The sequence below is a fragment of the Megascapheus bottae genome, chromosome 16, assembly GCF_031878675.1.
Source record: "Megascapheus bottae isolate mThoBot1 chromosome 16, mThoBot2.hap1, whole genome shotgun sequence".
NCBI lineage: Eukaryota > Metazoa > Chordata > Mammalia > Rodentia > Geomyidae > Megascapheus > Megascapheus bottae.
In genome coordinates this window covers 8,840,082-8,863,305 of record NC_143524.1, presented here as the reverse complement: position 1 = coordinate 8,863,305, position 23,224 = coordinate 8,840,082, and the positions used below count along the sequence as shown (strand labels likewise).

Sequence of the window (23,224 nt, the reverse complement as noted above, 5' to 3'; positions counted from 1 at the left end):
GAAGTCAAGTGATGTAGTTATTATCATTGAGTATTTTCCTGACCATGATTGAAAGTTCATAGCAATTCCTGTGGTCAGAAGATGGCTTACATATACCAACAATTATAATCATTCAAATGAATAAATGAGATCCAGCAAAGTACAGAATGCAATTGACTCCTTTTAAAACAATTCATATTGACTAATATTGAGACTTAAGTGAACCATTCTGAGATCTGTAGATAATTACACAGTCTCAAATATCTCTGGAGATAAAACCCATGAGACTATCCACAACACTCAGTCTTCATTCCTCGGGCATCAGCAATTATCTTGTCCGTGGTGGGGGGGAGAGGAGTCATACTAGTTATTTTTAATGTGCAAACATGTTGCATTTATGATTATTTTTGTTTTAAAAACTTTCCTAATTGATATATAAATGTCATACCATAATACTGTATAGTTTTAAGAGTTTCATCTAGTAGGTTGTCATGTATCTGAGAGCACAATTACCTACACAAATTAATATGAACCTATCATTGATAACTTTTCTCCTAACAAGTACCATGCGCATCATGAACTTTGCTAGAGTATCCTCAGCCATATTGTAGAATACATGGTCAATGAATCCTACATCTACCATTTACTTGAGATCTACGTATGTATTCACTTGTGTGACATTGGAACTTAAAAAATTACATGTATTTTATTACATGAACAGTATAGCTTTTGCCCTTCTTTTGTTAAATAATATTTGTGTTGGTTTTAGTATTTAGTAATTATGAATATGACTGATCTAACCATAAGCTTTGTGTAGACACATAATTTCATTTCATAGGAGTAGATTTCTAACAACCAGATTAATTTTTCTAAAGTTACATATTTGTTTGGTTGATGTAAAATATAAAACTGAGAAGCAGCTTGTCTAAGATTTTTCTTCACAAAATCTTTACATTTGGTATGTTCAGACTATTTTGTATTTTCAGCATTTGCTCATGTAAGGCACAAATGTAGGAGGCTATGGTCAGACATGCACACACACACTAGTTGCCATGGTGATGGTACAGGTAGGGGCTTACTCACTGGGCATAGAATTCACAGGCCACTGATGCCAATGGATAACTTTCCACTGTAGCAGAGGCCAAAAGGGACATTTGAACAGCACAAGCATTGTAAAAGGTGTCCCTGTCTGCTATGAGAAGGTAGGTCAGCAGTGACAGTTGAAGAGTGACACAAATCTACTAGAGACAGGTTACCAAGGAAAATATATATGGGGATGTCGAGACATGCATCCAAGAGAATCAGTAAGACCATCCCCAAGGTTTCCATACAAAGTGATGATGTAGATGAGGCAGAGGTTCTAAACGGGGGGCGGGAGGTTTGCAGGTATTGATTATGGCCAGTGCTACCTTATATTCTTCCCAGTTTTATATCCATATCCATATGCTCTCAGAATCTCCAATTGTGCTGTAGCCATAAGACTAGAAGGACAGGGATACAAATTTTGAATTGGGATTGGACAATGTATGTCCATTGAGCAGTAACTATTGCTACACTCGAAATTCCATGAGCCATCTTCCTCAGTAGTTCTTCTTTGAAAGCCATATCTTGACTTGTTCAAGCGTTTAGTTTTCTTAAATTCATTCTTTCAATACTTTATTTCCTATAGACAAATCACAGAAACAAGTCTGGAAAATGCCCCGGCTCAAAGATTTGCTAGTGCATTCCATTTTGTGAGATCTTATATTTGACTATGGTTGTGATTTAACCACAGGATTTGTATTTTGGCTTGAAAAGACTAATGCAAACCAGACCCAAAGGAACATAGGCTGAATGGTTTCCCTCATTTGTAATAATTAGTACAAAAGTTAGACTCTCCTAGCAGAGGATTACAATAGCTCAAAACCTAGATACACAAGGCCATATAGGATGAGGCTAAATGAAAGGACTTCCAGGATATGGAAACAAGACCTATATAATGAGTGAATGTTTTTCTTAATGTACTATGTTATTTCTCATCTCTTTTGTTGTCCCTTGGTTATTCTCATATTGTTACAGTATCTTACCTTGCTATCTGGTATATTATATATACATTCATTTGTTTATTTGAAATAGGAAAGGGAAGGCGGGAAAACAAGATGAGGGGAGTGGGTGGGGGGGAAGAAAATGGGGACAAAAACATGAAAAGGGCTATCAATGTGTGTGAAGTAATGCTCCTTCTATCTGGCAAATATAATTGTAACCCCTCTATTAATTACAATAAAGAAAAGATGAATGCAGCCTAAAAGGAAGCATGTTGGCACAGAGATGGGTTCCACAAGATTCTTGAAGCTTATCATTGAAATAAATCCTGAGAAAATTTCTCCCTTGCCAACACAAAGGAATCAAATCCCTTTGGGACATTTATGAGAACTCGCTCTCATGCAATCCACAGAGAACGAATTACTGTAGTAACACAAAAATATGATTTTTCAGATATAAGCAAGTATCCTAACCACAGAGTTGGTTTTTTGGCAGTTGTGGGGCTTGACCTCTGGGCCTGAGTTTTTCAACTCTAGGCTACCGCCATACCCCTTGAGCCTCAGTCCCACTTCTGGTTTTCTGGTGGTTAATTGGAGATAAGCGTCTCATGGACTAGTGCCAGGGCTGGCTTTGAATCCTGATCCTCAGATCTCAGCCTCATGAGTAGCTAGGATTACAGGCGTGAGCCACCATGCCCAGCCACCACAGGGTTTATGTTTTTTTTCTGAGGTTATATATTGCTGTATTTGCTAGAACTATTGCAGTAGTTTTATCTTGTGGTACCTCTCATCCATTAAAATTCTGTGTCTATTTCACACATCTATTGGCAGCTAAATAATGGTCCTACAGTAGCAGATTATAAAGTCTGGTGATGGTGAATATTACCCTATGTGATAATGGCATTGCAATTGTAATTAAATTATGGAAACTGAGATTAAAATTAATCTAAATTATTAAATCAAATTATGGAAACTGACCTGAGATTAAAATTAATCTAAATTACTAAATCAAATTAGGGAAACTGAGATTAAAATTAATCTAAATTATTAAATCAAATTATGGAAACTGACTGAGATTAAAATTAATCTAAATTATTAGCCATGTCCTAAATACAGCTAGTAATTGTTTTTGTCAATCCTAGAGCTTGTACTCAGGGCCTGGGCACTACTGTCCTTGGGTTTTCTCAAGGTGAGTGCTCTACCCCTTAAGTCACAACACCACTTCTGGCTTTTTCTGTGTATGTGATACTGAGGAATCAAACTCAGGGCTTTGTGCATGGTAGGCATGTACTCTATTACTAGGCCACACTTCTGGCCTGCTAGAAATATCATATACAACAAATAGGGAGAATCATCAGTTCTTATTGGTATTTGCTGATATTTTATTCATTGTTTATTAATTTACTAATTTATTATTTTAATTTCATTACTATTTTATTTATTTTTATTTTTACTAGTTTTATTGATTGGTCTTCTTCAATCGAACAGAATCAATAGGATAAGCAGAGACACATATAACAGGAAGATAGTTTATGGAGATACAATGGTTGGGGCATCCTTAAATCTTCCTTGTGACTGTTGCAGAACAGTAAAGGTGGGTAAATTTATTTTGAGTTCAAATCCTATGTGTGAGGTATGGTGTGGTTGGTGGTTGTTGTTGGGTTTTTTTGGGGGGGTATTTTATTGTTGGGATAAAGTGTAGAGGGGTTACAGTTATATTTGCCAGGTAATGTGTTTGTTATTATTTTGAAGAACCAAAGTCCCACAGTCAGGCACAGGCCTAAATGTCCAAGTCTAAATGAGATAGAAGTCCCAGTTTTCCCAGTTAAAGAAGAGGAGAAAATGAACATGAAGTGAGGGGGAAGACAGACAGACAGAGACAGAGATGACAGAAGTGAGAAAAGAGAAGAGGAGATGAGGGGAGAGGAGAGAAGAGAAAAGGGGAAGAAAGGAAAAGGCAAGGGAGGAGACAGGGGAGGAGGGAAAAAGGGTAGAGAAAAAAGAACATTGGTACAGGAGGATTGCTGTTTGTCTGCTTTTGTGTCTGTTCAGCTGGAGGATGGACTCACACTGCTGCTGATGAATCTTTACTAAGTCTGCCAGCTGTCAATGCTAGATAATCTCCTCTGGAAAAATTATCCTGGACATCTATAGAAAAATATATGGATATCTCTCAATCCAATCAAGTTATCAAAGAAAATGAATGACCACTATATCCAAATTACATTTAATGCTGGCAAATTTCCTCTGTGTATGTGCAGTTATCAGCAAGTGAAGCCACAATGCATTTTTTGTATTATGAGTTTCTTATGTCTTTGAATTACATATATTTCTTTTTCTATCTAGTAGTAGGAGAAAAAGAGAAGAATATCATGAATGATTTTTTTTTGTTGGTTGGGAGCTTGTACTCTGGGCCTGGATGCTACCACCCTACCCCTGGAGCCACAGGGCCACTTCCAGTTTTCTAATGGTTAATTAGAGATAAGAGTTTCATGGTCTTTAGTGTCTAGGCTGGCTCTGAACCATGATCCTCAGATCTCAGCCTCCTGAGTAGCTAGGATTACAGGTGTGAGTCACCACGCCTAGCTGAATGATTTATTTTTAACAGCATTGAGTCTTGTTGTATGCTATCTTTATATGGGCTGGCTTTGTTCCACAATGCTGTGACTCCAGGCACATCCCTGAATGACAGATTTTACTATTAGTAAAAAGACTTTTTTTTTTTGCAGATATCTTAGCCATTCTTATTTACATATATTTAATCACATATATCTTTTTTCTATACAATAGATTTTGTTAGAAACTTGAATTTATGTGTGAGTTTCAATAGATGATCCAAAAGGAAAGAATGCAAGTATTATGCATCCCAGATATTTAATCTGGCAACCATAAAGACTATTTTGCATTCAGAATAATCTTTGTGAATGCACTCTTGACCTCCTTGTTCCTCAGGCTGTAGACTACAGGGTTGAGCATGGGAATGACCATACTATAAAACACCGACGAAATTTTATCAGTGTCCATGGAATGACTGGAGCTGGGCTGTAGGTACATGAAGATAATCGTCCCGTAGAAGATGGAGACAGCGGTGAAATGGGAGGCACAGGTGGACATAGCTTTCCGATGGCCAGCTCCTGCGTGCATCTTGCAGATAGTGATGAAAATGAATATGTAGGATACCCAGATAATCAGGAGAGCAAAAAAGATATGAAAGATCCCCAGATAAACAAGAACCAGTTCAGCTACCAGTCTATCAGAGCAAGAGAGAACCATGACTGCTGGAATGTCACAGAAAAAATGATGGACTACATTAGATGCACAAAAGGAGAGACTAAACGTGTCCCCAATATGGATGGAAGCATTCAGGAAACCAATGGCATAAGAGCCTGTGATCAGACACAAGCACACACTAGTTGTCACAGTGGTGGTGTAATGGAGGGGCTTACACACTGCTGCATAGCGATCATAGGCCATTACGGCCAACAGGTAATTTTCCACAGTTATAAAGGTCGTAAAGACGAACATCTGAGCAGCACAAGCATGGTAGGAAATGACCCTGTCTCCCATGAAGATCCCAGCCATGACCTTAGGAGTGACCGCTGAGGAGTAACAGAAGTCCACCAGAGACAGGTTACCCAGGAAGAAGTACATGGGGGTGTGGAGACGAGAGTCCAGGAGAATCAGCAGGACCATCCCCAGGTTCCCAGCCAGCGTGACCATGTAGATGATGAGGAAGGTGACAAAGAGGGGGACCTGCAGATCTGGGTCATTAGTTAATCCCAGCAGGACAAATTCTGTAACTTTCGTCTTGTTCCCCATTGATGTTATTGGAGAAACTCTATTTGACTGTAGACATGAGGAAAAAGGGAGAAGATATGTAGAGTATGTCCAAAACACAGACTTTTATTAAACACTAACTTGTTTGAAATTGCTCTAGAAAAAAGCGTGCACTTGAAAACCAAATTTGTGGCATTAAATATGTACAGTGTTACACACTATAGAATTTGATGAATACCAATTGATGACCTCCCCCATTTTAAGCATTTATAATTTGTCAACTAAGTTTCAGGAAGTTTAATAACTTAGTGAAACTCACTCATGTATCTATTTGACAATTTAATTCTGAGTACAATAGAAGTTGTCACTTCATTACATGCACCTGTCAAGACTGGATGTCGACATTTTGAGGTGCCTTCACTGTCTACGCTTCAGAATGCCATGGTTTTGGCTGGTGTTATTTCCTAAGAATCACGAACTGCAAGAAGTTTAATAATCTGTTCATATTACTCAAGTACGAATGGTAATCTCTATCCCTTGCAAAGTCTCAACCATAGTAAGTGATTTCTAGGTCTGGGTGTCTAAACTAAGTTTACACGAGTTTTTATTTACTCCTTGACTCCTTTGATTCAAACTCAGTGCTTGTGTTTTCATAGGGAATGTCATAAGTGATTGGTATCTTTTTAACATATATATATGTATATATGTATTTCCTCATCATTGGGAGTAATATAAATAAATATACAGTGAATGAATCCTTGAAGTAGAAATGAGTCTAAATAAATTAACAAGCCCAGATTGATGTTTAAATTATTTCACATTTATATATATATTATCCTATACATATACATTTGTGTGTGCATATATTGAGAAGACAGAAGGAAAGCACTAAAACTTCTATTTTGCTGAAGATTAATTTAATTCTTAAATAAACATGCTACATCTCTATGCATATTAGCAGTGGTGGGATAGCTGTCTTCTGGGAGCAAATTAAACCTGAACAAATATTTGCAAGAGCAGGCAATGTAGAGCTATAGGTAAAAAGGAGCTTATATTCTTACAACTGATACATGTCAGACCTTACAGTTACTATCTCAGAGTCCTTGTTCTTAACCTAACTTCCCTAAAATTCATATTTCCACCAGCAAGATGAACTCATCAATGACACATACAATGAGTCATGACAATGGTAATTATAGAGCATATTGAATATGACCTAATGAGCTCTGACAATTATCTAATTCTTATTAGTCTTTGCATTGGTTTGATCCAGGTAAATACTGACACAAAGGACTTCAGTTGTCAATAAGTTTGAATTCTTGAAGATTCTCTCCCAAATTTGTCTTTCTTCTGTACTATTTTCTTTCCTCTCCAGTGTTCCGCTGTCTCCTTGTTCCTAACATTGATTGCTTCTCCAGAAATTGTAGGTAAGCATTCTTTCTCAAAATTTCCTCCCACTAAGCTATGCATGTTTTCAAATTCATAGGTGCCTATTTTTCTTAAATTCATCCCTTCATTACTGTTTCCAATAGCCAGGTCATAGGAACGAAAGCTGGAAATGCTCAGAGAGGTTTAGTTCACTGTTTGGTTTTGTTTCCACATTCATTTTGCAAAATTTTTTGTTTGACTATGTTGTCATTTGGCACCACAATTTTTAATTATCTTTTTCTTGTATTTTGAGACTGGATATTGCTAGCTTAAAAAGATCATACTTGAACTCTAGGCTGAAATAATAGTTCTGTATCAACCTTCTAAGTAGCTGGGACTACTTGACTTCTATGTTTCTGATGAAGCCTTTGGAGGGATATCCATAAAAAACTTAACAAAAATTCCCTATCATCTGCCTGAAACATTGCATTTTCAAATTTATGTCCCTTCTACGTGTGTTGTCCAAACTTATACATGAGATACATACACTTAGAAAGTCCTTATGAATGAATGTTTGTGGGATGTATTTGAACCTTTTCATGTCTGTGTAAGACAATACTATTAATCTTACATTATGGTTAAGAAAATTAAGAATTTATAATAAAATAAAATTCAAAAATTAAGATTTTGATAGGCTAACCAATCTTCTAAATATGTATAAGGTATTATGAAGATGACTCAAAATTCCAGCCATCTTAAACCTAATAAAATGTATACCATAGGAAAATCATTGGAAAATTGCAATAGAGTATCAATTTTAATTACACTATTAGTAATAAAATGTATTTATGATTATAATAATATGACAAAATGTTCAGAGAGTATTCACTCATACACAACCCACTTTTGTTCATTTTTTTTTACTTTGTAAATGTGGCAGAATTATTGAGTGAGTAAGCAAACAGACAAGCAAGCAGAAAGGTAGAGTTTTGTTCACTTTTCTAAGTCTTTTTGGTTGTTCATTTCTTTACATATGATAATAGATAAATAAATAGATAACAGACAACACCAGCATCTGTTCAATCAGTGTTGGTTTTGTTAATTTTGATAGAGCCATAGCATGCTGCATCATGCTATGTCTTAATCCTCCATGATAGAAATTTTCACATTCATACAACACACTCTCTTCAGTTTTTAATTCAGAAGTTGAAAGTATCTCTTTCTTCTTTAATGAACTATAGCTGCCCAACTAGGATTTTGTTGTTGTTGTTTCTGTGAATAACATTTCTCATTAAGAATGTTTATAGAACAGAGACACTTACCAGTTTCCTGGAAGAGAAAGAATGGTCCATGCAAAGTACTAAGTATGAAATCATAAAAACAGCCATAGAATGTTGAAGTCGTACTGTCAGAGGATCTCCTTCTCAAGAAGCACCACCTTGGGGGGTCAGAAAGTCCTGACTTCCCTAAGGCAGGTGGAAATGGTGGAAAGAATGTGATTAATACGGATGAATATCTCATTTCACCAGGAATTCTTTGTGTTTCCAAGTGCACTTTCCTCCTTTCATTTGCATTATAAATATGGCAAGATGATGTGTCTCTCACATACTTTACAGATTATGACTGTACATAACAAATAAGATAGGTCAAAAAAAGCATCTTATGAAGTTGGATGCTTCTGGCTCTTGCCTCTCATCCTAACTACTCAGGAGGCTCAAAGCCTGCCAGGGCAGGAAAATCCAGGAGACTATTTCCGGGTATCCACCAAAAAGGTAAAAGTGACGCTGTGGCTTTAGTGATAGAGCACCAGCTTTGGGACAAAATGCTAAGGAAGAACATTTGACCAGGTTCAAAACCCCTGTCACGTCCCCTACACACACACACACACACACACACACACACACACACACACACACACACACACACACCCCGTTTTAATAGCATCCCATGAAGAGATTTTCTGCTGGATTTATGTTCTTTACATGTCTGAGTGTTTTCCTGACCATGACTGAAGGATCATAGTCAATCCTCAGATCAGAAGAGGGCACGTAGATATTAACAATGATCATTTTAAAGGAATAAATGACATCTAACAGAGTTTGGAGTATAAGGAACCCCTTCTAGAACAATATGATATTGAGTCATTCGGGGATTTCAGAGGGTAACATGGAAACCTGTAGAGATTTACACTGTGTTCCCAGGAAATAAGTGATTAAGTTGTCTCTTGAGGCCCACCTAGTTAATTTTAATGTGCATATGTGTTTTACATTATGTACTTTCTTGTTCTGAAAAACACTGAAATTATATTGAATTGGGACAGTATTTTTGATATATTGTTACAATAAGAATTTTGTCTACCATGTTGTCAAGTATCTGCTATTCCATCACCAGACACATTCATCTGTATTTCTCTCTGAAAATGTCTTTTTGTACTTTCATCACCAGTAAACTGTAGTTTACTTGCTGTCCTTAACTGTATTACAGAATGTGGTCCTTGGTTCTGGCTCTCACAATTGTATTGAAGGCTAAGTAATGGTGTTCTACTATCAGATCTTGAAATCTGGTGTCTGTGAACATTACCCTGTATGACAACGACAGTGCAATTTCAATTAAATTGCAATGGTCTTATCTCACTACAGGATAATGATCGTATCCGAAGAGCTCATAGATCATGAGATAAAATTAATCTGAATTAGTTTGTGTCTTAAATGCAACTAGTAATCCCTTATGAAACAAAGGGAAAAGCGGTAATTTGGGTTAGTCAAGTAGCATATAGCCCTCAGACTAGAATTGAAGCACCAGTTCGTCTTGGTCTATGTTGGCGGACCATGTCTGCACATTTTAGCTTGCCACAATCCATGATTGAATGGAGTCAATTCCTTATAACAAATCTCTCTCTCTTTCTGGCCCTTTTTGTGACTCTGTCTCATAAATGAAACTGTGATAAAATTATTGACCTGATAGAAAAGGACTTAGAATATTCTGTATGTCTGAATACGAACATATTGGAGAATATAATTAATGAACATAATTCTAGAAATAACACCAAAATGAATTATGAGAAAGAAAAATCTGAATAATTTGTCTTCCTAGTGTAACTATAGAATCATAGGTAATTTCCAACAAAGAGAGTTCCAGGACCAAGATGGTTTTATTACTATGCATTTGTAATCGAGTTTGAAGTTTCATGTTGTCATTTCTCCAACACTGCTCTGATAAAGTTTGCTCTCATTCTCTGAGGTCTTATTTTATTCCACGTGAATTTTTGGATTGCTTTCTGTATCTCACTGAAGAATGTTTTGAGGATTTTGATGGATATAGCATTGAATTTGTCAATTTCTTTGGACAGTATTGCCATTTTATGATGTTAATCCTTCTAATCCAGGAGCATGGAAAGGTCTTTCCATTTCCTTGAATATATTTTAATTTCCTTTTTCAAATTTTTGAAGTTTTCACTATAAAGGTCCTTCATATCTTTGGTCAAGCCCTCAATGGACAAATGGATCAAGAAAATGTGGAATATATAATATATACACAATGGGAGTTTACTCATGTATAAGAATGTTAGTACCATTTGTAAGGAAATGGAAACACTTAGAAAAAATTAAGTGAAGTAAGTCAGACCCAAAGAAACAAATATTGAATGATTTCCTTTATTTGTGGCAGCTACATTGTGCCTATAAATCTATCAGTAAATACATCAGGCAACACGTAAATGATTACACATGAATTAAGTGAAATATAAGAGGTGTTATGGAGAGTGCAAATAGTGTACTATTTTAGAAAGACTGGACAAAGCCCACCAAAATCAACATCAAGTAGTGGGTACATCCAAGATGGGGGGTCCAAGAGGAGAGGAGTAAACAGAAAAAGTGGGGAAGGGGTGAGATGAAGTTGAGAATTCATTTTATTAAAAGAAGTAAGGGGAAGGGTTGGGTCAAGTGGGGTGAGAGTATTAAAGGAGGTAACACTGATCAAGCTGCATTGTATTCATAAATTCTGTTGTTAAGTAGTACCTCCTTTGTACAACTACTTAGAGATAATAAAAAAATAAAATTCAAGGAGCAGATTACTTTAGTAGTGAATTTTTGAATGTTCCATAGTAATATATGATTTTAAAACTGAAGAAGCCAGGTGAGGATTTGTAGTCGATTCCTAAGGCTATTGTAGTAGCTTGGTATACACATGGAAGCTCTTTCTCTTTAGAGTTTTGGAAACTTAGAGGTTGATGTCTTAGTGATCTAAAAATCAGTGATCTATCAGAGCAGATCTTTTTATCAGCTTTCAGGGTCAATTCATTTCATCTGTTTTACCCACCAATGGCTATCTTCATTCCTTGACCAATAGTGACATCCTGTCTCTTACATTGAAGACATCTCTCTTGCAAAAGTTCAATTTTTAAAATGGTGTTTTATGAGGATACATAGGATTATTTTTCAGGCAAAAACAGGCACACATGGATGATCAGTCATTATTTAACTTCTTCATTTTATCTTTATACTCCAATTTGGGGCTCAAAAAGTCATTTTGAAAATTTTCAAAAAACATACATTATTGATCCTTGCTTAAGTGTTGCACTGTCACAATATATAGTACCTGAAGATTTTCTTGAGACCAAAATAATTGCAAAGTTAAATAATTATCAAATAATTGATTAAATAATTAAGTGTATTTCCTACAAAATTAGTAAGAGTGAGGGAAGAGGCTGGAATGTTGAGAGAGATGGTATTGATTGAGATATATTGTATCCAGAAACTGCTTTGTTAAATGGCATCATTTTTGAATAGCTACTTAATGACAATAATTAAAAGAATAAACAAGAGGGGAAGCATAGAGATACACCTTACCTGGAAAAATTTTGTTTTAGATAAACTTATTTAATTAAGTTAACAAATTAAATGATTATTAAAATAATAGTTTAAAATACATGCAAAAGAACACTCACCATAGAGAATTGAATATCCCATCATACTATGTTACTTCACAAGAGATAATATAGATGTTATAACACAATCTTGACATTACATAGATGCTGAAGCCTCCTATTTTGTAGAAGCAACAAACTCTATGCAGAGATATACATCTCTAGGTAGGTTCTATTTCTCCACTGTATAGCAAAACTGAAAACATGCACATTGTGTTGTAGAGTAGGTATCTTGACTATAACTTACAGCAAGTTCTATGTGGAATTTTTAAAATACTTTCCATTCATTGTGTATTATCCATGTAGTTCTCCATTTCTCTTATATCATCAGATGTTGGTTTGTGACATCGTTACTTGCTATATAAATTTCTGGTAAAGTTGCTGAGCAGGTGTGCGATAGTCTAAGTGGCAAATGGAACTTCATGTATTCTTTTAAGTGTGATCGTTCTGGTATTCCTTCTGTTTGAAGAGAGGAATGACACCAATCATCAGCAATGATTTTTGACATGAGGACCTAGAAGTATATTAGTACACAGGATTCACTATCACAAAGCAGAGTTTAAAGCTACACTACATTAGAGGTGTTCATTCAAGTTCAGAGCTCAACTACTTTATTTGTATAATAGTAATTTATTAAAAATCTGCTGAGAATCACTTAATAAATTGAATTCACATATGGGTTTCAAATTGAATACAGGACATGGAGAAGTCCTGAATGGAATAAGTGTAATAGTATGCATCCCAGAAACTTAAACTGGCAATCATTATTTTCCCTTCAACAAAATCTTTGTGAAAGCATTCTTGACCTCCTTGTTCCTCAGGCTGTAGACCACAGGATTCAGCATGGGAATAATCATGGTGTAAAACACAGATGAGATTTTGGCAGTGTCCATGGAATGAGTGGAGCTGGGCTGTACGTACATGAAGATACTGGTTCCATAGAAGATGGAGACTGCGGTGAAGTGGGAAGCACAGGTGGACAGAGCCTTCTGATGTCCTGTTGTTGAGTGCATCCTTAGGATGGTGACAAAGATAAAGATGTAGGATATCCAAATAACTACTAGTGCAAAAAAGATGTGCAAACTCACTATGTAAACAAGCACCAGTTCACTAACCAGTCTATCAGAGCAAGAGAGAACCATGACTGCTGGAATGTCACAGAAAAAATGATGGACTATATTAGATGCACAAAAGGAGAGACTGAACGTGTCCCCAATATGGATGGAAGCATTAAGAAAACCAATGGTATAGGAGCCTGCGATCAGACACGCACACACACTGGCTGTCATGGTGGTGGTGTAATGGAGGGGCTTGCACACTGCTGCATAGCGGTCATAAGCCATCGACGCCAATAAGTAATTTTCCACAGTAATAAAGCCTGCGAAAAAGAACATCTGAGCAGCACAAGCATGGTAGGAGATGACTTTGTCTCCCATGAGAAGTCCAGCCATGACCTTAGGAGTGACCGCTGAGGAGTAACAGAAGTCCACCAGAGACAGGTTTCCCAGGAAGAAGTACATGGGGGTGTGGAGACGAGAGTCCAGGAGAATCAGCAGGACCATCCCCAGGTTCCCAGCCAGCGTGACCATGTAGATGATGAGGAAGGTGACAAAGAGGGGGACCTGCAGGGCTGGGTCATCGGTCAGTCCCAGCAGAATAAACTGAATCACTTCTGTCCTATTGTCCATCAAGATATTTAAAAATGTCTGTAGAGATGAAGAAAAGGAGAAAATGATAAAGGATCTGGACTAGAGAAATAAAAGTACAATCACATATTAACAATAGCTTTTGTTTTATGACTGCTTTTTTTTTAAACCACATTTTCTTGAAAATCACATTGCATTAAATGTGTGTCAGGATTTTACACTACCAGGGTGCTGCATTATGAAGTGTAAAGAATTTTAGCAATCAATTTTACAGTTCTACAGAGATTTTTTAAATCTCTAAACAGACAGTTGAATGGAGAAAATAACTTATGTGGACAAATCTATCTGCCAGTCACTTGCTCAGAGCCTAGAAAAGTTGACTCAGTTTGTATACTTGCCCCAAACTACTGCAGTAGTCTGAGTGGATGGTTGTTAGATAGTTGTTCCTGGTCTTCTGTCAAGAATGAGCTTGATTGGTTGTTATTTTCCTGTAAATATGAAGTACAATAATTACTCTAATCACTCATATCTGTGTAGGTACTAATTGGCAATCTCATCTCTGTACCCTGCCCAAATTAACCTATGCCAAGTAGTTCCACTTCTATGGTCTTAAGTGAATACAAATCAGATCCAATTTACTTCCATGTATGCTTCTTTATTGTCTCTTTTAGTTCAAATTCAGTGTATTCTCTCACAGTGTGTTTAGTGAGTGAATAGTTTTAATTCATTTGGTCTGATACGTTTGGTCTGTATGGAAGGTAAAGCAAACAAAACCAATCAGGAAGAATGAAATGATCCTTTTAATTCACAAAACTGTGAACCACAAATTAACCTCTAACCACTGGCCCATCTACATATGTTATGAAATGATCAGCTCTTGGTTAGTTTTGAGATGAGCTTATTCTTTTTTTTTTTTGACAGTCCTGGGCTTGAACTCAGGGGCTAAGCCCTGTCTTTGGGCTTTTTCAAGGCTAGCACTTTACTACTTGAGCCACAACACCATTTCTGGCTTTTTTTTTTTTTTGCTATGTATATGTACTGAAGAATTGAACCCAGGCCTTTGTGGATGCTAGGCAAGCACTCTACCACTAGGCCAAACTCCTGGGCTGAAATGAGCTTACTCTTGATGCATAGTTTGTATGCTGAGAAAAGTAGAGTAGCAATTGTAAATGAGATCTTGTCTTCATACGTCACCATCATAAAGGTTTAAGTACTTGGCAGAGGTAAATATCAGCCATTCCATCTTCCATCTAGGAGTCACTAGTCACAGCCTAATTCCACGAAACTTCTCATCTCCCTCTGTGATAAGACTTTCAAGTTCCAATGTGAGTATAACTCTCATGCTATTAACAGATGCTGTAAGCCTTGTTTTTAAATATACAAGGTAACAAAGTGGGATACTGTAACAATGTGAGATTAACCAAAGGGCAACACAAAAGAAGAGAGAAAAACATAATACATAAAGAATAAGTCACTAATAATTAAGCTCTTGTTTCCATGTCCTGGAGATCCATCCTAAAAGGCCTTAAATTCAACAAGTGCATTCACAAGTGCAATGTCTCTTAGTCACTGTCACCACTGTTTATCCTTCTTGCATTTCCTCCAACCCCACCTATTCTATTCCCTCCAGTTATCTGATTCCATTTTCACTTATGTACTACGTTGAGTATTATGACCGCATTCTCCCACCCTTTCTCTCCATTTGTCTGCCTCTTTCCCTTTGACCTTCCATTCTTTTGCTTTCTGTCCTTACTCCAAGAACATTATATCAACTCGTACAGTTAGAACGAGTTATTCTTATTCAAACTCTCTTCCTTAATGGACACGATCAGACTCCTTCTATCTCACAATTCGAAAATTTTGTCTGCAAAACAACACACTTGAGAGCTGAATAACTCATCTGGTGAGGAGGTCATGATTTAAAAAGTCAGTTTGTATAATGTTACCCTTGATGGTTTTCTGGTCATGGCAGAAGGTATGAAACAAATCCTCAGGTGAGAAGAAGGTCTGTCTGCACACCCAATGATGATTACTCACACAAATAAACGATGACCGACAGAGCAGGTCCCAGAGCACGTGCCTTCAAAAACGACTTGATGTTGACTCACACTGGGATTTCTGGTGCTAATGGAAGATCTGTAGATGATTATAGAGACTTGAAGATCTCAGGAGAGTTCTCTTATGAGAATACCTAAACCTTCTCACCCTGCTACCCTAGGGAAGATGCAGTTAGCTTGCCTAAAGGGAGCAAACTGGTTATTATCCTTTACAAAGCAAATCTACTTTTAAATGGCAAATAGAAAACATTCATAACGTTTAGGGGTTGTAATGCTTTTTTGCATATTTGAATTATGTAATGTTTAAATCCGCTGAAATATTATCTCTTCAAGTACTTTTTATCTCTTCAATACCTTTTCAAGTATTATCTCTTCAAGTATATTTTTAAGGACTATTTTATTAGCTGTATAAAAGGGACTTCATTGTGACATCTCTCTGCATGCATCCAATCAACCTCACTCCTCAATCACTCTACCTTATCTCTCTCTCCTCTTAAAACAAATTCAACAGGTTTCATTATTCTCTGTTTACACATGCATATAAAGTGCTTCAAAGATATTTACCCTATTTTTCCCTCCCCTTTCCTGTAGATGTCCTCCAACAGAGTATGTTTTACTTTCTTGTCTTTCCTTTCTTTAAATGTACGTTCCAAAATGCTTCACAGTGGCATTTCTTCCACACATATGTTATATTTTAATCTGACTCTCTTTTGCTTTCTCTTTTCTTGTCCCTGAACACCTTATTATTCTACAGCTACCAGAAAGATTTTCATGCTTTGTTACTCTCTGGTTCCTCTATCACCTTGCTTCCTTCTATTTTATAATTTTTATGGGTTTCATTTTGCTCTTTTCATACTTGCATTCTTTGAGATGATCATATGGCTATTTCTGGGTCTTTTATTACATTTGGATAGATGGAGTGATTTTTCTGGTTTTGGAAATTATATCTGAAACTATATTGTATAAAAATACATATATAGAAAGTTGCTATTATCTGATTAGGATTGCAATGAATCTGTAAATTGCTTTTGGGGCTATAGCCATGTTCACAATATTAATTCTGTTGATTCATGAACATAAAAGTTATTCCATTTTCTAGTGTCTTGTCTGAGTTCTTTTTGTAGTGTTTTATAGTTTTTCTTGTAGGGATATTTCACCTCAACTTTTACGTTTATTCATAGGCATTTTTGGAAACTATTGTTATGAATATAATTATTTAGCAAGTTATTACTAGTCTATAGACCAATTGTTATATGTCAATTTTATATCTTGCTACTTTTGAAAGTGTTCATCTGATCTAAAGCATTTTGGTGGAGTATTTTAGTGACTGTTAGGTGTGGGATCATATTGTCTACAAACGTGTATAATTTGAATTCCTCCTTTCCTATTTATGTTCTTTTTATCGTGCATGGCATTCGTGGCTGATGCCTGTCGTCCTAGATACTGAGGAGGCTCAGATCTGAGAATTGAGGTGTGAAACTGGCTCAAGCAAGCAGGTCCAACAGACTTTTCTGTGCAGTTAACTACTAAAAATCAATGAGGTAGAGCTGTGGCTCAAGTGTGGCATATTGTTTCTGGAAGAATTTCATTTCTCTGGATTCTCATTGTTCCTATATTTCTTTACTGTATTTTCCTTATTTGAGGACTCTTTGTAGTCTGGGCTTTTCATTTTTGAATTTACCCCCAATGGGGTGGCTTCTTGCCCCCTTCCCTTCCGCCCCTCCATTGGGTAGATGAACTGATTTGCCTTTTTAACATTGCTGATGTGGAACTCGAATCGCCTCCACAATTCAAAATGCAGTGAAATATTTACATAGGGTAGGATACCACTGGTAGCTTCAGCTACCGAGCCAACTCCATTATATACACTGGGGTTTGAGTTTTTGTGCAGTAATGTAGGATTTAGAGCTAAGCTCTTTGGAAGGAGGAAGAGGAAGGGAGAGATCTGGAGTGAGGAAGATGGTAAGGGAGTCATAAGATATGAATGGTGTAGGCAAGTAATAGGTGCAACATAGGTAAATAGTTTGGTGGTGAGGGGGAATGGTGACATCAGGATACCAGTAGTAGAAAAGGTGATTGTTGTAGAGTAGGGGAAGTTGAGGTGGGGTAGGTTACCAGTAAGAGCAGTAAAAAAAAATAAATAAAAGGAAAGGACCCCCACCACACACACAATTCTAGCAATCTGCCAAAACACACAACCAAAACCAAAATCAAAACTATACTACAACAGAAAAAAGGAATTCCAGTTAATTTGCTGTCCATGTGGTTACAGTTTGTTGCTGGCTAAGTTCTTTCTTCAAAATGACCTGTACTTCCAGACTCAGGGCCAACCCTAGCATCTGATTTAAATGAGTGCAATTCCTCTAGTAGGAGGGGGCCCCGTGTTTCTCTTAAGACCTCTTCTTTGCCTAACCTGAGTTGTGCCTGGCAGCACCTCTGGATAAGGTAAAGGAAGTTTCTACAACTGCTGTTTTCTTTGTGGAAGTTGTTCTTGCTGCTTAGTTTTCAGAGAACCTCAAGCTATGATGAGCTTGTTCATTAGGTTACCAGGGCTCAAGAATACACAGGTAGCAGCCGGGCACCATGGCTCACGCCTGTAATCCTAGCTACTCAGGAGGCTGAGATCTGAGGATCAAGATTCAAAGCCAGCCCTGGAGCTAAAATGTCCATGAGACTCTTATCCCCAATTAACTACCAGAAAACAGGAAGTGGTGCTGTGGCTCAAGGGATAGGGTGATAGCCTTGAGCCGAAGAGCTCAGGGACAATGCCCAGGCCCAGAGTTCAAGCTCCATGACTGACCAAAAGAAAGAAAGAAAGAAAGAAGAATACACATGTAGCTAGCTGAAATTCTTTTTTGAACTTATTTAGGGGAATGCAAATCAAAGCTACATTTCAAGACTTTATCATTACAGTCAAAATGGTTATTATCAATGAAACAGAACACTGGAATCACACACTAGGACCCACTTGGACAGTGAGGGTGGTTACCCTGGGGCTGAGTGGGTTGTATTGGTTTTTAGCAGCGTTTGCTCAATGGCCCCGCTAAGCTTCAGTGCAGCTCAGAGTCATGGGTGTGGATGAGTTAATAAAAATATCCAGCAACACTTTTCCATGATCCATATTGAGTTTCCATTCTTGTTAACTATTTAATATAGTGCTTTAAATCTTAAAAAGAATGTTATATCAAGAGAAATAAAAGAGATGGAAATAGGAACTGAAGTCAAACTATTCATATTTGTTGATGATATAATCCTATACCAAAAACCTTATGGATGTCTCTTATGTCTAAGTAGCACAGCTAATTGGAAGGATACAAAACAAATTCTTATAAAAATCAGTTGTCATTCTCTACAGACAAAAAATTTGCTTAAAAGGAAACTAGGAAAAGGATTCTAGTCATAAGTTCCTCAGAAATTACTAAGACCTAACATTAACCAAAAATGTGAGACATTTATAGTGGAAACTGTAAATCAGTGACCTCAGAAATTGGAGAAGATGGTAGATGAGGAAGAGATCTTTTAGTTTTAAGGAGCAAAAGAATTAACATTGTGAAATTGTTGAGTGAGATAAGTCAATACCAAAGGAACAAAAGGCACATGGTGTCCTTAATATGTGGAAATTAGATCCAAAGAGTACAAGAGTGATGACTCAATAGTTGGGTACCCAAGATTGTGGACATGGTCTTGGAGATATAAACACAACCACATAGACATAAAAGCTATGATGGGCTATATGTTCTATAGACATTATGTAGATTAATATGGATCAGCTTAATTTTAATTATGTTTTAAAATCTATGTGCCAGTGGTTGCATATAGAGATTCCCTTCTTGAATACTTGTTTGTTAAACATGACATTTGAAATATGATACAAACAATCAATGTTACTAAAATCTTGAAAAAAAAACCATTGTGAATCTGGCTGCATCATCAGTAGCTATTGACGGATTCAGTGCACCTCTCCTGAAAGTTCCCAAGATACTATCCACAGAAATAAAAAAAATAATTTAAAACTTCAAATGCAAGCATGGAAGTCCCTGAATAGCCAAAGCAATCCCAAGCAAAAATAACAATGTTGGTAATATCATAATACCAGATGTAGAAACTATATTTAAATACCGAGTAGAAAACAACAATAACAAATCAGTTTGGTAGTGGCACGCAAACAGCTTGTAATTAGAATAGCAGCTCCCCAAATAAGCCTAGACACCATCTACTATTTTAGAAACGAGCTAAAAATTACATTTAAGAAAGAAGCCCTTTAAAATAAGTTGTTCTGGTAATACTGGGTGCCCTCCTGAAGATGACTGAAAATAGATCTCTACATGTCACTCCATATAAAAATCAGGTCAAGGTCGTCCAAAGACCTTACTGTAAAATCTTGCACTGTGAAGCTGGTAAACAGATGCATTGGTAAGACATTTCAAGACAAATCCATAGCAGTTTCTTTAGTGTGATTCAATAGCTCCAAGAAACATAAAAAAATGAGAAGTTTCTGCCTTTTAAAACAAACACATAATACATTAAAAGCATGGCCAAAGAATGAGATTTTTGGTAGTTACTTGCCTGACAGGAAAAAAATACTCAGGATATAAAAAGAACCTAAATAATAAGTAATAAAGACCAAAAGTAGGGGGAAAACATGAAGTGGGTAAATGAACTGAATCAGCATGAAGAAATAAAAATGACCAATAAATACATGGAAAAAAATCTCAACATTTGCAACCCCAGGGAAATGCAAATCAAAGCTGCATTTAAAGATTCTAATCTCAGGTCAGACAAAATAGTTATTATCAATGAGACAGAACAATAGAATCACCAAATACTGTCTAAAAAGAGTGTAGATGGAAGGATAGAAATAAGATTATAGTGGAGAAGATGAATTCTTTCAAAGTGAACATAAATGGCTGTGTAAAATAATTGTAAAAGATATGCTAATGCATAGTAAATATTAGGTTTGTTCATATGTGTGTATATATTGTCAAAATGTTTAAAGGTGACTCACATATTTCTTTTCCTTAATATGTTTGTCCTTAAGTTAGGACTTGGAATAGGGAAAGAAAAACAACATCATACACAAATTTTTATACCTATTTTTATACCACAATTAAAATACTACATTATGACTCTTAAACACTATTATGGTTGTTCAGAGAAACAGTGTCAATAGGATATGTGAAGACCAATAACAAGACATTTATTAACGCTTCTGGGCCCATGTGATTATGGAAGATGAAAAGAGTAAAAATCTGATACTGCAAGCTGCAGAATGAGTAGAAACAGGGTTTGATTCACTCTGATTTCAGACTTATATGAGACATGAGTAAGGTGTAAGATTTATAAGTCTTACAGACAAAAAGTCTAAGAACTAAGAGTTCGGATGTCCCTGAACGAGGGGAAATGAATGTCCCAATTAAAGAAGACAAAAAGAATTTGTCATTTTCAGAACTTTGTTCTAGTTGGGTGATTCCTAGCAGAGCTGATATAATCAACCCTCATTGATGAATGGAAGATACATTTTAGGATGTTCCTTAGATTAAGAAGTAGTCTAGTCCAGAAACATCTCCATAGGCACCAACAAAAACTACTAGTTGTTGTTTGAACAATGTCATCCCTTCCCTCACATTCTCCCACTTTTCCCCTCCCATCGCCCCCACAAGTGGCATTTTCAAGTGTCTAGTGGTCATCACTGCTGCATTTGTTCCCTCTTCAAATGTTCTCATTATCTGACTTAATGAAACTGTATCAATCTGTACATCACCTTTACAATAACAATGAAAGACCCAAACTACTAGCTAGTTCTCTGGGCATCCCTTTATTGAGGTAAATTATCATGTACTACTTATTGATAACAAATCACCTAATAAGACATTCTGTTACCTTAGTCTCAGCAAGTTGCATTTCATCTCATATACTTTCTGCATGCCTTTCAATTATATCTGTACTTTTTACTGTAGTTATTTTAGATGTTTGCCTTGATGTGGCAGTAGAAAAACTTTACAGAAAATAGTTGGATAGTTTACAGTATTTTTGGCAAGCACACCACAACTGTCATGAAACTGCATATTACGTTTCTAGTTCTAATGTTCTTTTCCTCAGACAATCAGGAATTGATTTAGGGACTTGAAATAATGTAGGTTTTAAGATAGGACTCAGTACACATACTGAGAAGGTATGGGAAGAATGAATATAGGTATTATGTATCCCCAAAGGGTAATAGAAACAAACTAAAAGATTACTCAGGCTACAGAAAAAAAATTTGTGAATGCATTCTTGACCTCCTTGTTCCTTAAACTGTAGACCATAGGGTTCAGCATAGGAATGACCATTGTGTAAAACACGGATACAATTTTGTCAGTGTCCATGGAGTGACTGGAGCTGGGCTGGAGGTACATGAAGATAACAGTGCCGTAGAAGATGGAGACGGCGGTGAAGTGGGAGGCGCAGGTGGACAGAGCCTTCCGGTGTCCTGCACCTGATTGCATCTTACAGATGGTGATGAAAATGATCGTGTAGGATATTAAGATTACTGTGAGAGCAAAAAATATGTCAAAACTGGCCAAATAAATAACAACCAGCTCATTCACGTGTCTAACCGAACAAGAGAGAACCATAATTGCTGGAATATCACAGAAGAAGTGATGGACCACGTTGGACCCACAGAAGGGGAGACTGAACGTGTCTCCTGTGTAGATTGACGCGTTCAGGAAACCGCAGATATAGCAACTTATAATCAAACCTGCACACACGTTTCTGGTCATGGTGCTGGTATAATGGAGGGGCTTACACACTGCTGCATAGCGGTCATAGGCCATGGAAGCCAACAGGTAATTTCCCACATTGGCAAATGTTGAAAAAAAGAACATTTGCATGGCACAAGCATGGTAGGAGATGACTTTGTGTCCCAGAAGCAGCCCAGCCATGACTGTGGGAGTGATAGATGAAGAGGAACAAAAGTCCATCAGAGACAGGTTACCCAGAAAGAAGTACATGGGGGTGTGGAGACGAGAGTCCAGGAGAATCAGCAGGACCATCCCCAGGTTCCCAGCCAGCGTGACCATGTAGATGAGGAGAAAAGCAATGAACAGGGGGACTCCTAAGTGTGGATTGTTGGTCAGTCCCAGCAGGATGAACTCTTTCACCTCTGTTCTGTTTTCCATTAGTGGTATCTGACAATCAGCACCTGTTGAAAAGCATGTGTCACAGCTAAATTGAAGTTGAAATGTATAAATCGCAGCCTGCATCCCTCAGATTTTCAAGATTTTTTTTTAAAAAATAGAAGCATGATGCTGGAATCCATTTTTGGACCCATATTCTATGAATAGGCTTACATACTGTTTGTTATGCTGATCTTTCCTGATAAAGGTTTATTTTTATGTAACTTAAGCATTTTCAGGTTTGCTAAGTAAATGTGAACGATGTGATAACTTGACAAGGTATCTTGTATTTCCC

General features: G+C 36.8%; 3 protein-coding genes across 3 annotated transcripts; all 3 read right to left on the bottom strand.

Moving 5' to 3' along the window:
- Positions 1 to 4,895: 4,895 nt before the first annotated feature.
- LOC150052598 (olfactory receptor 5B3-like) lies at positions 4,896 to 5,873 on the bottom strand. Its single transcript, XM_090348727.1, has one exon. The coding sequence runs from the start codon at positions 5,817 to 5,819 to the stop codon at positions 4,896 to 4,898; it is 924 nt and encodes a 307-aa protein (XP_090204853.1). The 5' UTR covers positions 5,820 to 5,873.
- Positions 5,874 to 12,833: 6,960 nt separating this feature from the next.
- On the bottom strand, positions 12,834 to 13,757 carry LOC150052597 (olfactory receptor 5B2-like). Its single transcript, XM_090348726.1, has one exon. The coding sequence runs from the start codon at positions 13,755 to 13,757 to the stop codon at positions 12,834 to 12,836; it is 924 nt and encodes a 307-aa protein (XP_090204852.1).
- A 4,261-nt stretch (positions 13,758 to 18,018) lies between these two features.
- On the bottom strand, positions 18,019 to 22,938 carry LOC150052596 (olfactory receptor 5B3-like). The gene is made up of 2 exons (XM_090349165.1): positions 22,032 to 22,938; positions 18,019 to 18,080 (listed from the first exon to the last, which is right to left on the bottom strand). Exons 1-2 carry the CDS (start codon positions 22,930 to 22,932, stop codon positions 18,019 to 18,021), a joined length of 963 nt encoding a protein of 320 aa, XP_090205291.1. The 5' UTR covers positions 22,933 to 22,938.
- Positions 22,939 to 23,224: the final 286 nt, after the last annotated feature.